The sequence below is a fragment of the Cavia porcellus genome, unplaced genomic scaffold (genome assembly GCF_034190915.1).
Source record: "Cavia porcellus strain 051 isolate PalLab524CR breed Dunkin Hartley unplaced genomic scaffold, mCavPor4.1 scaffold_8, whole genome shotgun sequence".
NCBI lineage: Eukaryota > Metazoa > Chordata > Mammalia > Rodentia > Caviidae > Cavia > Cavia porcellus.
The window spans coordinates 92,056,277-92,069,890 of record NW_026947491.1 but is presented as its reverse complement, the minus strand read 5'-3'; the positions used below and the strand labels follow the sequence as shown (position 1 = coordinate 92,069,890).

General features: G+C 59.9%; 1 protein-coding gene and 1 long non-coding RNA gene across 3 annotated transcripts in view; both read right to left on the bottom strand.

The window, feature by feature from the left end:
- Nucleotides 1–13,614, bottom strand: part of Chst11 (carbohydrate sulfotransferase 11) — a 138,413-nt gene that overhangs the window by 55,069 nt on the left and 69,730 nt on the right. For both annotated transcript variants that reach the window (XM_063255479.1, XM_063255480.1), the window contains exon 2: nt 5,946–6,031. In XM_063255479.1, the coding sequence (XP_063111549.1) occupies nt 5,946–6,031 (86 nt within the window). The remainder of the gene's footprint in view (nt 1–5,945; nt 6,032–13,614) is intronic.
- On the bottom strand, nt 3,049–5,939 carry LOC134477411 (uncharacterized). Its single transcript, XR_010049473.1, has 2 exons — nt 3,532–5,939; nt 3,049–3,442 (listed from the first exon to the last, which is right to left on the bottom strand). It is a non-coding gene; the product is annotated as an uncharacterized LOC134477411 (long non-coding RNA).

Genomic DNA, 13,614 nt, shown 5'->3' with positions numbered 1-13,614 from the left:
GGGCTGAGAGCTGCTGGCTCCCGAAACCTGTGTCTGAAACAGAACAAGTCCCGAGCTGAGCCCCCGTCCGGGAGGGGCAGCAGAGGGGCTCCTTTAACACTGTCACCCGGTGTGTCTAGGATGTGTGTCGAGTGGCCACGCGTGTACACATGCACCTGTGTACACACACACGTACACAGGGCCTCCAGCCTTGTGAATCAGGGCACCGAGTTTACCGTTCAACACGAGGCCTTCGAGGTTCACAGGGCGCACCACAGAGACGGCAGCTGCCCTGCCTCCCGGCGCGGGAGGGACACACAGTCATTCTATGATTATTCAGCAAAATTCCAAATGTGCTGCTGCCAACTGCCCGGGCCTGCAGCACAGGGGCTGGTGAGGGTCCAGGTCCCCTGACCGCTAACTGCACCCAAACCAGTACCCACGCTGACCTAGGCACTGCCCCAGGCAGGATCCCGCTGGCACCCACGCCAGGAGACCGGGCAGCAGTCTGCCAAGGGCAGGAAGGAGCCCAGGCCTACGACCCAGTCCTCCCGTCCCCTCCTCGGGGGCCGAGGTCACATCTAGCCCATCTGTCCTGGCTCCTGGAAATCTGACCGGGCAGCTTTCTGGTGCGGGAATAATGGAGCCGCTCACCATGGCACAAAAAGGCAGAGCCGCTCTGGCTTCTGCGAGGAGCCCTGCCGGGCGGCTGTAATTTGCATTAATAATGAAGCGTGCTCATGAGCGCGTGTGTGAGATCGGGTTCACGTAACGCTCACCCCAGCAGGTCGGCTGCCATCCGCCAGGCTGCCGGTAAGTAATATCTGGGCACAAGCAGCCGGCCCACAGCTGAATCAATTAGGCCCGCTCTGGCTGGCAGACAGCTGTTGGGTCAACAGCAAGACAATTAGATGGACCAGTCATTTACCAGGTGGTTGGTAATGAAGGGATTAATTGACCAGGGCGGAGGCTGAGCAGCGGCTGCGCTCCGTCCCTCCCTTCTCCCTTGACAGTGCACACCAGGCCCAGCGCCGCCCGGGAGAGAGGCGGGGGCCACAACGGAGCCTCTCTGTGCCCGGCGGAAGGAGCCTGGGCTCTGCTTCTCCAGGGTCAGGGTGGCCTGAGGCTCTGTGCAGGATGGCGGCTGGAAATACAGGGACCTCCCCTGTGTAGAGGAGCGGAGGAGACCCCGCGTCCCAGTGGGGTCCCCGTGGGAACTGGAGACGCAGCCATCACCGGGACAGGCAGGAATCGGGGGCAGGCAGCCTCGGCACCTTCGCCTGCCCCTGGAGAGACGGGTGATGGGCCCCAGGAGAATCGGGGACCGTGGGTTCCCCACACCTGGCAGCCACAGCATCACCAGTGTGCTCTGGGGGATATCGATGCAGCCATGCTGGCCATGCCCACCTGACACCCCATTTTAAAATGCCCTCAGCAGACCCAGAACACTCCCAGTGCTGGGAACCAGGGACCAAACCCCACCCTCTCATCTCAGATGCGGTACCAGGGCCAAGGGCGAGGGGAGCCAGCCTTAGGGAGGCTCCCTGGGTAAGAGGTGGCCGAGCCGGAGGCAGAGCAGCTCCAGGAGCCCTACGCTGCCTCCTCTGAGCCCCTGGAGATGGTGACTGGGGCACCAAGCCCTGTGGATGGGTGGAGAAGCCCCTGTCCACCTGCTGCCCGCCAGCCCTTCCAGGCCCTCTCTAAACCATGCCCAGTGCCACGCCGGCCCCAGGCACAAGCACCAGGGGTTTTCTGAACGTGCCACGGGCTCTCGGTGTAGACCTCACCCCTGCTGTTCTCCTGCAGGGATGCTTTCCCTGTTCACTGGTGCACACTGAGCATCTTCAGAGCTCGCCTCAGGGGCCGCCTCCCCACCTTGGCAGCTCGGAACTCCTGGGACAGCCCCGGCCGGCCGCACGAGCATTTCCCTTGTGTTTCCCCCACACTGCGCGGGCGCCTGCCCCCTGCTTCCTGTCAACCTCTGTGGAAGAAGGAAAGGGTGGCGGGCGGTGCTGACGTCTCCGCCTCGGGCTACTGCAAGCTGTTCCTGCTCTAAGACCCTGAATCAGTTCCGGCCATCTGCGTGTCCCGGGGTGTGGCAGCCTCGGTGGAGTTCTTGGTGTTGTCGCTGCAGCCAAGGGACGCAGGCTTACCCGGCCTGGGCCCAAGATCAGGTTCCCAAGCAGCAGGTGACCATGGGATCCCGCATCACGTGCCCGAGCCTCGGTCCTGCCCTGGGAACTCCAGGCCTCGGCCTGACCCACTAGGAGGGAGAAAATCCTGGAGAGATGCAGCCCCAGGTGGTCACCGTCCTGCAACCTGGCAGGGCTGGACAGGCTAGCTCTGGCACCCACCGGGGAGCCAAGTGATGGGGGCGAATTGCTGAGCGCCAGTCAAGTGGACAGTGGCGCCCTTGATGAGCTCTTGGTGTGGCACAGATTTGAGGAGGCAATGGGGCTGCAGCTCTGTGGGAGGCAGACGGCCCGACCAGCTCCTGTGTGCATGTGACAAACACCTCTTCTGTCTCCCTTCTGTGTTCCTCCCAGCCCCTCCCCGTGTCTCCTCCTGAGCTCACCTGGTGGAGAAGGAAATGCCCCCCAGTACACGGGGGCTGGGCCTGCTGTGCCCTGCACAAAGCCAGATGAGCTGCCTATAAATCCATGGTCACCCGGGCCACGCCCCTGGGGACCCGATGATCACAGGGCATGCACAGTGCTAAAGAAAGAGCAGGCGGGCGCGGCAGACCGCATGCCCCAGGCGCCCGAGCGAGGACAGGGTGGGCACAGGGCAGGGACAAGCGGTCTCGCCCTCAACACCATTCAGGACCAACTAGGCCCCACACACGCCCAGCAGCAGGGCTCAGCTCCATGTGTCTGAGCCCAGCCCGGTGCCCACAGCTGTGCCCGGCCCACAAACTCGCAGCTGGCAGCTCTGAACTCTCAGTGACTTGGTGCCAGCTGATCTGATCCACAATTACATTTTATTTTGGGGCCAGGGAGACAGCCGAGAACTGGGAAAATTATAAGACATCACAGGGCTGTGCGGCTAAGAATACCAGCTGCAAAGCTGTTTGTTTTTAATAGACTGTTGTTTTAATGGTTAGAGGTTTGCAGGACACGAAAATAAGATTCTGGACACTAAAATTAGACGATAACCAAGCTCCCCAAGGGAGGCTGAAGCCTCGGTCTGGTGAAAGATCCAGGTTTGCTTTTGGTTTTCGAGGGGGTGGGGCGATCCATGCAATAGGACCTCGCCAGCGGCCGACGTGACCCTGATTTGCAGCTTGACCCTCAGCCCAGTGAGGCCTGGGTCGCTGTGTACAATCACCGGCTTCAATTTCCCGTGCACAGCCTGAGGAGGCGACAGCAGCTCAGTGTGCCCACCAAGGGCCCATCGGAAGTTCCCAAACAGCAGGCGCTGGGCCAGCACCGAAGAAAGGCAGGCGGACCGGGCTGGGCAGCTGCTATGGGCAGAAAGTGACTTCAGAGGCACCGTCCCTGACCGCCCAACAGGTTCCTCATCCTACAAATAAGCTCAGGCTCCTGTTCTTACCGGCCCATATCGGACCCAAATAGCCAGGCCCAGAGAAGGAGAACCTCATTTCTGGGACTGTCCAGCGCCCAGTAGGCTTGGAGCATCCGTCGTCTGCCTCTGCCAAGGCATTCCTGGGCTCAGTGACTGGGGAGGACCGATGGGGAAGTTCAGGGCATCCAATTAATGTCCACCAGGGTCTCACGGATGCAAAACTAACTCACTCCGGGCCTCTCGGTTCTGGCCACATGGCTCTGAGCTCCCTGACACAGCTCCTGCAGAGAAGGCCACGTGGGGATCTTGCCAGGGACTGCAGCTTGTCAAGGAAGCTGCCTGAGGAAACCCTCCAGGCCACGCCCCGAGGAAGCAGGTGGTCCTCCCCAGGGTGTTCCCCGGCTGGCAGCGGGAGGGGCTGGAACTGTGCCCGGTGACAGTGGCTACGCCCACCTACACCCTCCTCAGCAACCCCGGCACCACAGGAGCCCCTCACCCAGACACTGTGCCCAGATGGCCACTCTCCTGGCTGCTCACAGGGACAGCAGCTGGGGCCGACCTCGGCAGACACCAGGCTGAGGACCGGGAGGAACTGGCGAGGACGGGGGACCTCAGTTCCCTCCGCACTGGGGGCCTGCACCGCGCTGTGGGGGGCAGAGGGGTGACGGGATAAACCAGGAAGCACAGGGCTGCACAAGGCCCGTCATATCCAGGGAGCCAGAGGGGGCACGGAACCAGCCCCAGTCACACAGCAGGAACAGGGATGCCAGGTCTGACTCCGCAGTCCAGGCTTCCGACGTGGAGGTCACCTTTGTGACTCTATCAGCGACCTCTTGCAGAACCCCTGACTTGGCACCCTGACTGGATCCTCCCAACATTCCAGCGAGGTCCTGGCTGGGGAACTGACACCCGAGCAGGAGGTACCGATATTCCAGGTCGCACAAGTAGTTACAGGAGAGCAGGACTCCGCTCTTCGGATCAGGGCCTGGGGTGCCAAGGGCACGGCCCCGCACAGTGCTGGGAAGATGGCACGGAGCAGCACCTCCCAGCCAGACCAGGGGTCACGGCAGACACAGCTCTGCCCGGACACCCAGCATGGTCCCTAAACGCAGGACGTCGGCAGGTTGTCAGGGAGCAGCCCAGTGGTCTCACGTGGCCCGTGGAAGTTCCTTAGATGGTCAGCGCCCACAGAGCGGGCATGTGCGGCGGCAAAGATGCAGTATAACAGGCGGGAGACTTGCCTGAGCGGCCAGAGCATGCAGGCACCGAAGGCGACCCTGAGCTCGGATTCCCTGCAGAGTCACAGCCTCGGGCAACACCAAGCCGCAAGTCCCCAGGTGCCTCTGGCTGCTCCTAGAGCTCTGCCAGGAGCACCGGGCCCATAGTAGGCAGCGGAGAACCCAAGCGACAAGTGAGCAGAAGCCTCCACATGGCTTTAAGAGCTCAGCACTCTGGGGCCCGGCACTGAGCTCCAGGTCCCCAGTAAGGAAACCAAGAACCCCACACCCAGGTAGGCTTGGTCTACAAGGCCACACCCCTCCCCACCGCAGCTGTCCAGTGTGGGAGGGGCTGCTGCTAATGGCTCCCTACAAATACTAATTAACACCTCCAGCAAGCTCCACACACAGCATGCAAGCCACACGTGGTTGCCACGCCAACCAGGCCTCCTACCGTGCTCCTTCCTGGGAGATTTTCCTCTGTGCCAGCAGCACCTCACTCCCTGAAGTGACCGCGACCATCACTGGGCTGTGAGTCCACCCCCACACACACACACAGTGGCACACAGTGCAGCTTGCAGGGCACTGGCGGGCTGGGATTGTTCCAGATGTGAGCCGGGTGCCACAGGTACCCACGCAGGAGCCTTGGGGTCACAGCATGGCCCAGCGGGCTCTTCCAGCCGGGTCCCACAGCCACGACCCGAGACTGCACAGATCTCAGGGGCCCGAGCCCCTGGAGCGCCTGACTGTGTCACCCAGTACCACCGAGGCAGTTCCCCAGACGCTGCCTGCTAGAGCTTCAGCAACACTGCAGGCCGAGGGTCCCTAACCCACGCCGGGCCAGAAGTGTTTTGCACGGTGGATTTTTCAGACTTCGGAGCAAGGTGCCCCAGGAACGGGACTCAGGGCCCCTCTATGCAGCAGCGGGTAACTGGGTGTGGCATTTCCCGGGTGCCTGCTTCCAGGTGTCACCCACCATGAACGTCTCACTTGGAGCAGAATCGCTAGTGAAGAGTTAGGAGTGTTTTGGGCTTCAGGGTTTCCGTTTAGGGGTGCCCAGCCTGTGTGGCGGTGGGGAGACGAGGAAGGTGACCACTGAGGGTCAGAGGCTGGAGGCGGGAGGAAGTTTCGAATCCCCCAGAAGTCAATTTGGCAGTTTCTCAGCGCCATGCCACCCCCCCACCACCACCAAGTGATACAAAGGGACAGAAGTCCGGGGCTTACCTGGATGGGGTTGTAGAGCTCCTGCAGGGGGCTCCGGGACCCCTTTCGGCAGCAGATGTCCACACCGAAGGGATTCCTCCGCATGACTGAGGAGAGAAAGCAAACCTGTCAGAATGGTGCCACAAAGGTTTGTTGACTGACAAAGAAAAGGGCAGGAAACTGACAGAGGGAGGCAGAAGCAGGCAGGAAGGAAGAGAGACGGCGCCTAGTGCCAGAGCCGTGCCCGGTAGCCGGGCGTCCACCCGGGCTCCCCCGCGTTCAGCCACCCGCACAGCCGGGGTGGCATCCTTCAGCGTGTGCGGAACACAAGGGTCACCTCCGGGAAGGCGCTGGCAGTGACCCGAACACGCCTGGCGCTGCTGCCCTTCCCTTCCGCCCTCCTCCTCCATCGCTTGGAGAAAGGCCTCCCCCCTCAGGAAGGGCACGCAGACAGAGGAGCCGGGCGGAGCCAGACACCCCCAGCCGAGGGACGCCCCGAGCCCGGGAGGCTGCTGCCGGAGCACCACACACAGCTCCAGGGAGCTGGCTGTAGGCGTAGGCCGAAGCAGGACACTCCACTCCAAAGACCGGGGAGGGGAGGCTGCAGGAAGTGCGGCGGGCGGCGCACCCTCACCCCGGGGCAGCGCGCGGTGGCGTGGTGAGGCAGACGTGTGTGCACCGCCCAGCACCTGCTGCACACAGCCCTGTGATGGCCACAGGTTCAGCCCCCTCCGCCCCTGCACTGTGTGGACTGACTATGTGACAGCACCGCCCCCCCCCCCGCCCCCAGGCGGCAGCGCCAGGCCCCTCCGACGGCTCCATGCATCACGTTACTTTCCGTTAACAGCTTGGGGCAGCAGGGTGGAGGGCTGCGGCTCTGGACAGAAACGGGGTGAAGGGGTCGCTGCAGGATCCCCAGCCCGGAGGCCGGCCGGAACCACGGCTCAACAGCGAAGGACGCTTCCTCCTCCTCACTACACAGACGCGGGTGGAAGGGGGCGAGGAGCGGAGAGGTCGGGAAGGCGGCGGGGGAGGCAGGAAAGAGGGAAGGGAAGGTGGGGGGGGGGGAGGAACCGGGGCTCCTTCTCAGCGAGGAGCAGCTTCCCACGGAGCAGCTGAGGGGGCGCATGTGAGAGGAGAGAGATCCTCTCCTGAGGATCCGTCTGCACCTCACTCATGCCCTGCAGCAGAGGCCGGATCACCCCACATCACGCATGCAACGCCTCATTCCCACCAGCAGCCGGCCTTGCACTGGAGGTGATCCTCCTGCCTCGGCTTCCTGGAGGGCTGGACTCCCCGTGCGCACCACCACACCCCACTTTGATTTTTTTTTTCAACTCCTTGACAAAAATCAGTGGTGCCCTGAATTAGGGCCGCGGGTTGGAGCTGGCTACCCCTGCTTTGAGGGCCCCAGTGTCCTCGGGCGGGAACACAAGCTAGGGGTGCACACACAGCCCGCAAGCCCAGCAGCCTTCCGGGCGAGCAGGGACCTGCAGGCGAATGTCAATACATAACAGCCAGCAGGACAGGGTTACGCTGTCCCCAGAAACACTGCCTCCTTGTTTCCCCTGCTGCTGCCCCAGGAGGGAAAAATATATCCACAGGTTCCTTGTGTTTTTCTTTAATTTATTACTTCATTTTTCATTTCCACCAAAAGGGAGGTAAACCGTTACACGCACGTGAGTTACCCTCGGTGCACAACGACATAGCAACACTGGGGGAGAAAAACACCTTAAACTTGTAAAACTCTGCCTGGGCGGTAGGAGGTTAAATCCCCGGGCAGCAGACCACTCATCGAGACCGAGGCTGTGCGTCGGCCCCGGCAGACTCCACCAAGAGCGGCTTTTACGGGGCAGTATTATTTAATTGGTTTATTTTTCTAATATGAGACTTTTTAAATGCTCTGACCGCGTGGGGCCTGCGCTGGGGTCCTCAGCCTGCAGCCCCGCTGGGGACTCCGGCCACAAACCCAAAGCGAGGGACCCTGTGCGCTTCTCAGGCCACGACAACCTGCCCTTCCCAGATCACCCAGGCCGGCCTCCCTGACCTTCAGCCACCTGGCCAAAGGCGCTGGGCAGTCTGTGAACCCAGGGCCACTGCTGAGGCCATGAACCACTGAGGCAGGTCCGGTCCCCCACGGTGCTCCTCAGCAGGACCCAAGGGAAGACGGAAACCCCGAGTCCTCCACATCACCCCACGCTGCAGAGCCCGCACCGATCACCCCGGCACATTCTCGGATTTGCTGGCGGGAAGGGACGGGAGGCCAAGGGCCTGGAGCTCCCATCCTGCAGGGTCATCATGCAGGGGCTCAGGTCGGGGTCCTCGCAGGCCTCAGACTCAGGCTGCAGAATAAGCAACCCGCTGCCCAGCTCCATGCACCCCAGGGATGCTCAGGGTTTTCACGTGACAGCGCAGGGCACCTCTGGCGGCTGGTACTGGGTTAGGGCCCCATGTGACCCTGGGATGTCAATTTACAGGGTCTCTGCTGACTGCTGCATAGTCAGGTTTGCAGGGCAGCTCTGGAGCCCACGTGTTCCCTGAGAGACCCATGGAGGCTCGGTGACCAATGCCCATCCCGTGGTATCCACAGAGCCCTGGCACCAGGACCCTTGCGAGCACCAAAATTCACCAGGACTCAAGTCCCCTGCAGAAAATGGCACCAAATTCGCATAAAATTGACACTCTCCAAATACTTTAAATCACTGCTAGAGCGCTCATAACAGCTAATGCAACATACACGCTGTGCAAATCGTTCTTAAACTGTATTTGTTGTTTTTGTTTTGAGACAGGGTCTCACTGCGCAGTTCAGGCTGGCCTCGAACCCACTATGTAACCCAGGCTGACCTCAAACTCATGGCGATCCTCCTGCCTCAGCCTCCAGAGTGCGGGTATTAGAGGTGGGCACCACCACACACAGCATATTGTCCAGGAAATAATGTCACGGAGAAAATCGGCACACGGGCAGTACAGATGCTGCTTTTCTTCGTTTTGTTTCTGGGTGTTTTGCACGTGCAGCCGGTGGACCCCACGCACGTGGGACCCATGTTTGTCCCACAGGACTCTGAAGCAGCGGCCAGGAGGGCTGAGTGACCCACCCTCCCCAGGCCGGATCTGGGGCGCATGGACGCAGGAGGCCCGAGCACGGCTCAGCGTGATCCGGATGTCACAGCGTCTGTGACAGCGACAGTCACTTCCGCTACATTCCGTGGAAACACCGGTGGCCCTTTGAAAATGAAAGGTCTGAGGACCCAAACCCCGGAAACAGAACCTGAGGACGCTGCGGCTGCTTTTCTCCACCCGCCCACGTGGCGAGCTCTATGTACACGTAGCTTCTTGTTTCCTTTCCAAACTCACTGGAGTCAGACAGTTCTTAAAATCTAATCGGCTCCACTCAGAGCGCGACTTCTTGGGCCAAGAGAGCTTCACGGAGTCCCAGACGATCAACGAGCCGGCGTGTCGGCCTGCTGCTGTCCTGAGAATCCTGAGACAGAAGGAGGCACAGGTCCGGCTCCCGGCGTGGCCACCACACACCATGAGCACCTACGCGGGACAAGGCGCCTCAGGATGGGTCAGGGTCCCCCGGCCACAAATCCAAACCCCGTGATGGTCTGAAGCCGGAGGCTTTTCTGAGCATCACGGCGCTCAAAGGTTTCAGATTTTGGGTTTTGGGACCAGATATTCTCAATCGCTAAAACCTGGGTAAACATTAGGAAACCTGACACCTGGAACACTCTGGTCTTTTGACCGTTTTGGATCGAGGACCCTCGACCTGTGTCCCCGGAACAACGCAGCCTGGCAGCCACTCAACAGCACTTGTGTCAGGTACTGTACGTCCCCAGGAGAGAGGACACACCCAGGAGGACTTCAGGAGTTAGACAGAAACGCTCCGCCGTGTCACGCAGAGCCCTGAGCAGAGGGATGTGTTTTCCAGAACCAAGCCCCACGCGTACTGCTAGAAAGATAACAGAACAGAAGGGTCCCCCACAAGCTACGACAGGCGGAGCTAAGCCAGGGGCATCCTTAGAACCAACCTCTGGCCTCTGTGACCAGCCCGGGCCCGTATTTCTTCCAGGAGGGGATCGGGGTCAGGACCTCCGGGAGTGACTCAGTGTGGGGACCAAGACACAAGGCTGAGGGCGTGGCAGGGCTCCGACTGCAAGGCTGCTGCTTCCCCGTACCCAGAGGCACAGAGCCACCGGGATCCCAAGCTCCTCCCCTACTGAGGAGAGGGAGCGGAGGTCGGCACGTCCTACCTAGGACACAGAACTTCAGAAGACACACAGGACCCGGGATCTTGGTAGGACTTCATTTTACCCAGTGAGTCCATGGGGCCTTGAACCCAAACTCACATTTGGAGTCGCAGGGGTTTGTGACCCATACCCGCCACTCCTGCTCATTTTGCAGAGGGTAAAATGGCCCAGTGAATGGACAGAATGGCCAGAGGCCCCACGGTATGGCCAGTGCAATCCCCCTAGTCCAAGTCTCAGCAGCCAAGCCCCCTGGTGCCAGTCATAATGGCCCCTCTTCTCTCCACCACCTAACTGTTGTAAGGACTCAGCACTCAGCCATAGGGCCTCAGGGCCTTTGCATCACTTAACAGAAATAAAACATAGGTCCAATAAGATTTAATCAGCAATACTGATGCTGAGGGCACTTAACCAATAGCAAGGGAACAAAGAAGAGACGTTAGTTAGCTCTCTCCTGCCTCTTTCTAGCCAATTCTTCCTCAAAACGTTTCATCATCCTTCTTAGCCAGAGTGGTTAAGACAAAGACATCGGGCAGAATCAGTACGACATGCTGTCCTGGGCCGTCCTGGGCCGTGTAGACAGCAGCCTCAGTTCTCTTCCCCCTCTAGTCTTTGCGATCACACTGGATGGAGGTGGCCTCACACCCATTTCAAAGTCAAGGAAACGGAGGCTCGGAGAAGCCGAGGAGCTAAGTCAGTGATGCAGCAGCAGAGCTGAGGTCCACCCCCCAAATCACGTTCCCCCCTCTCGGGTGCCGGGACCGAAGGGCCTGCGTGTGAGGCAGCCTCCCCCGGGAGGACCAGGCCGGGACCCACAGCCCAAAGGAGGCGAGGTCTGCCTGGCCCGAGGTCTGGGAGGATTCAGCCCACGGTCGGCTGGACAGAGCAGAAACCCCGTGGCAGCCAGCCAGCGGGCAGGAAGGGCCAGGCAGACCCCACGGTCACGCCCACGGCCACGCCCACGGCCACGCCCCACGGCCACGCCCCACGACCCCTGCAGACGCACCGGGAGAGAGCTGCACGCTGAAACGCTGCGGTGAGAGGGTGCAGGCTGAGCTGACACCGATGCACCGAGGCTCGGGGTTTGGAAACCCCGCCTGAGGAGTCCCCGGCTTCCAGGCCAGGCTACCCCGTCCACCGTGGTCCAATCTGAGCTAAAATAAAACCCCCAAGGAGAGTTCGAGACCTTCACACCAAAACCTCCTCCCACAAAGTCCAGCATCGTGACAAATGTCACTGCTGTCGCCTGGGCCGTGTCCACCACACGCAGGGGGCCTCCCTGACTCCCCTGCACCCTGCAGCCCAGGCTGAGCCACCGCCCTGTCCACCTGGGCTACGAGGAAACACCCCTTACTGGCCCCTCTGCTGCCCCCTGGAGCTCTCCCTACAGCCCCCACGTGTGCCGGAATAATCTGCACAGAATAGTCGCGCAGGTTCCCTGCTACAAATGCGGCATCTCCAGCCCTGACCAGTCACCTTGCTGTCGGCCGCAGGGCCTTTGCACTCACTGCTCCAGCACCTAGCATTCGTCCCCTTCCTGATACCCGTGTCTGCTCTCTTCTCTCTGTGTCCCTGGCCATCCCTCAGTTCTGGAGACGCTCGCAGGCACACTGGTGACCGTCCCCCGGGCGCGTCCTGCTGCCCCTCTCCCTGTTCCTCCCCCAGGCCCCTCCCACTTCCTTCCTTAATTCGAAGGCTTTGCAGGCTGTCACCCAGCACAGAGGCCGCACGCAGGCCCTGGTGAGTGATGAACACAGCGCTGGTCTCCCCAGGGCAGGAACTCGGCATCTGCCCAAGGCCACCACTGCCACCCGGCCTCTGACCTCTGTCCTGAGCTTGGAAGGACAGCCCGGGCCCGTGGACCCTGGGCCCCAGAAATGACTGGGAGACTGCAGATCCAATGAACGCCCTGGGAACTATTGTCTCAGAAAGGTCTGGGGATACTGAGGCAGCGGTGGGAGGGACAGGTATGTCCATAGAGCAAGGCAGGCAGTGACAGCAACGGTGCCACTTCCCACCTCCATCCAGTCCTGCAAACAAGCACAGCCGCTGAGTGGCTGGCTATTTCCTTCTGTGTAATGTCTTTCAGGTCCATTAAAACTATAGGATTTGTCTGGACTTCATTCTTTTTCAGGGCTGAATCATATTCCCTTGTGTGCAAACACCTCACTGTGTTTATCTACATGTCTATCACATTTTGTTTTATTTAGTTTTGGGGACTGAGGAATGAACCCCAGGCCTTCACACTGAGCCCAATCCCCTTTTTGAGACAGACTCACTAAGTTGGCAAGGGTTATACTTGAACTCAGGATCTTCCTGCCTCAGCCTCCCAGAGAGCTGGCATGACAGGCATCTTTGCCATCACCAGTGAGTCGTTTTTACCCACCACGAGGTCTCTGACATACCAGTCTTGAGCAAAACCTCAAAACGGAGCCTCAGCATCAGTCAGGACCAGGAGAGACTCCTCAGCATACTCTCAACTAACGTTCCCTCCAGGAACCGGAAGGACAGGCGGCCACCTAGCGGGCCTCGGGTAGGGGCATGCGGCTGAGGGAGGGGCCTGAGGCCGGGTCATGCTCACAGGAGAGCCAGTGAGGCAGAGTCAGGTGCAGGGAGAAAGTCGGGCCGTTGAGGCTGGAACCCACAAAGTGGCTTGAGAAGGTGACCTCAAAATTGTCTGAGAGGCCCAAGTGGTTTCCTTAAAAACGCAGGATGATTTCAAATTAAGTAAGAACACGTCCGGAAAAGGCAAACCTGAAGTCACAGGAAGTGATTCAGGCTGCCCAGGGCCGGGGGGCCGGACACACACACATGCACACACGCACGCACATACACAAATGTTCTTAACTCGGGCCGTGGCACTGTGTGTTCAACTCCGAGTCACAGAAGCTATGCCTGGAGAGGGGAATTCCAAGCACGCAATCTCAGGAGGGCTATTTTTTAAAAACAGACACCAAAAGCTTCAGAAAACAAAACCCATCACGTTAACATTTTTATGATTCTGACTCTCTGAGTAGGAGATCTGTCTTCCAGTACCAAAAGCAAACGTTTTAACTGAGGAACTGTTTTGCCCTGAGAGTGTAAGTAGAAATCCTGGGCGTGTGCAGGCTCCTGGAGCGGTTAAGAAGCTGAAGATCCATCGTCCAGGTCAGCTCCATAGTCCTCGGGTATTCATCCGCCCGCCAGGCAGCTGAAGGGTCCACAGTGGATTTTACATACATCACATTTTAAACCCACCGTTCAAACTCTTCAGATTGCAGGGTTGGGAAAGACCAACTCATTCATCGAAGTCCACCCCGGGACGTAACTGGGGACAAGCACTGGATGTTCAACTGGACAGTGGGTTCCAAGGTTTGGGGCTTTCACATTTTTTTGAAGTCTTTTCCGTATGCAGTGGGCGCCCTCATGACCAGAAAAACTGGCACCTTCAGGGGGATGAACAG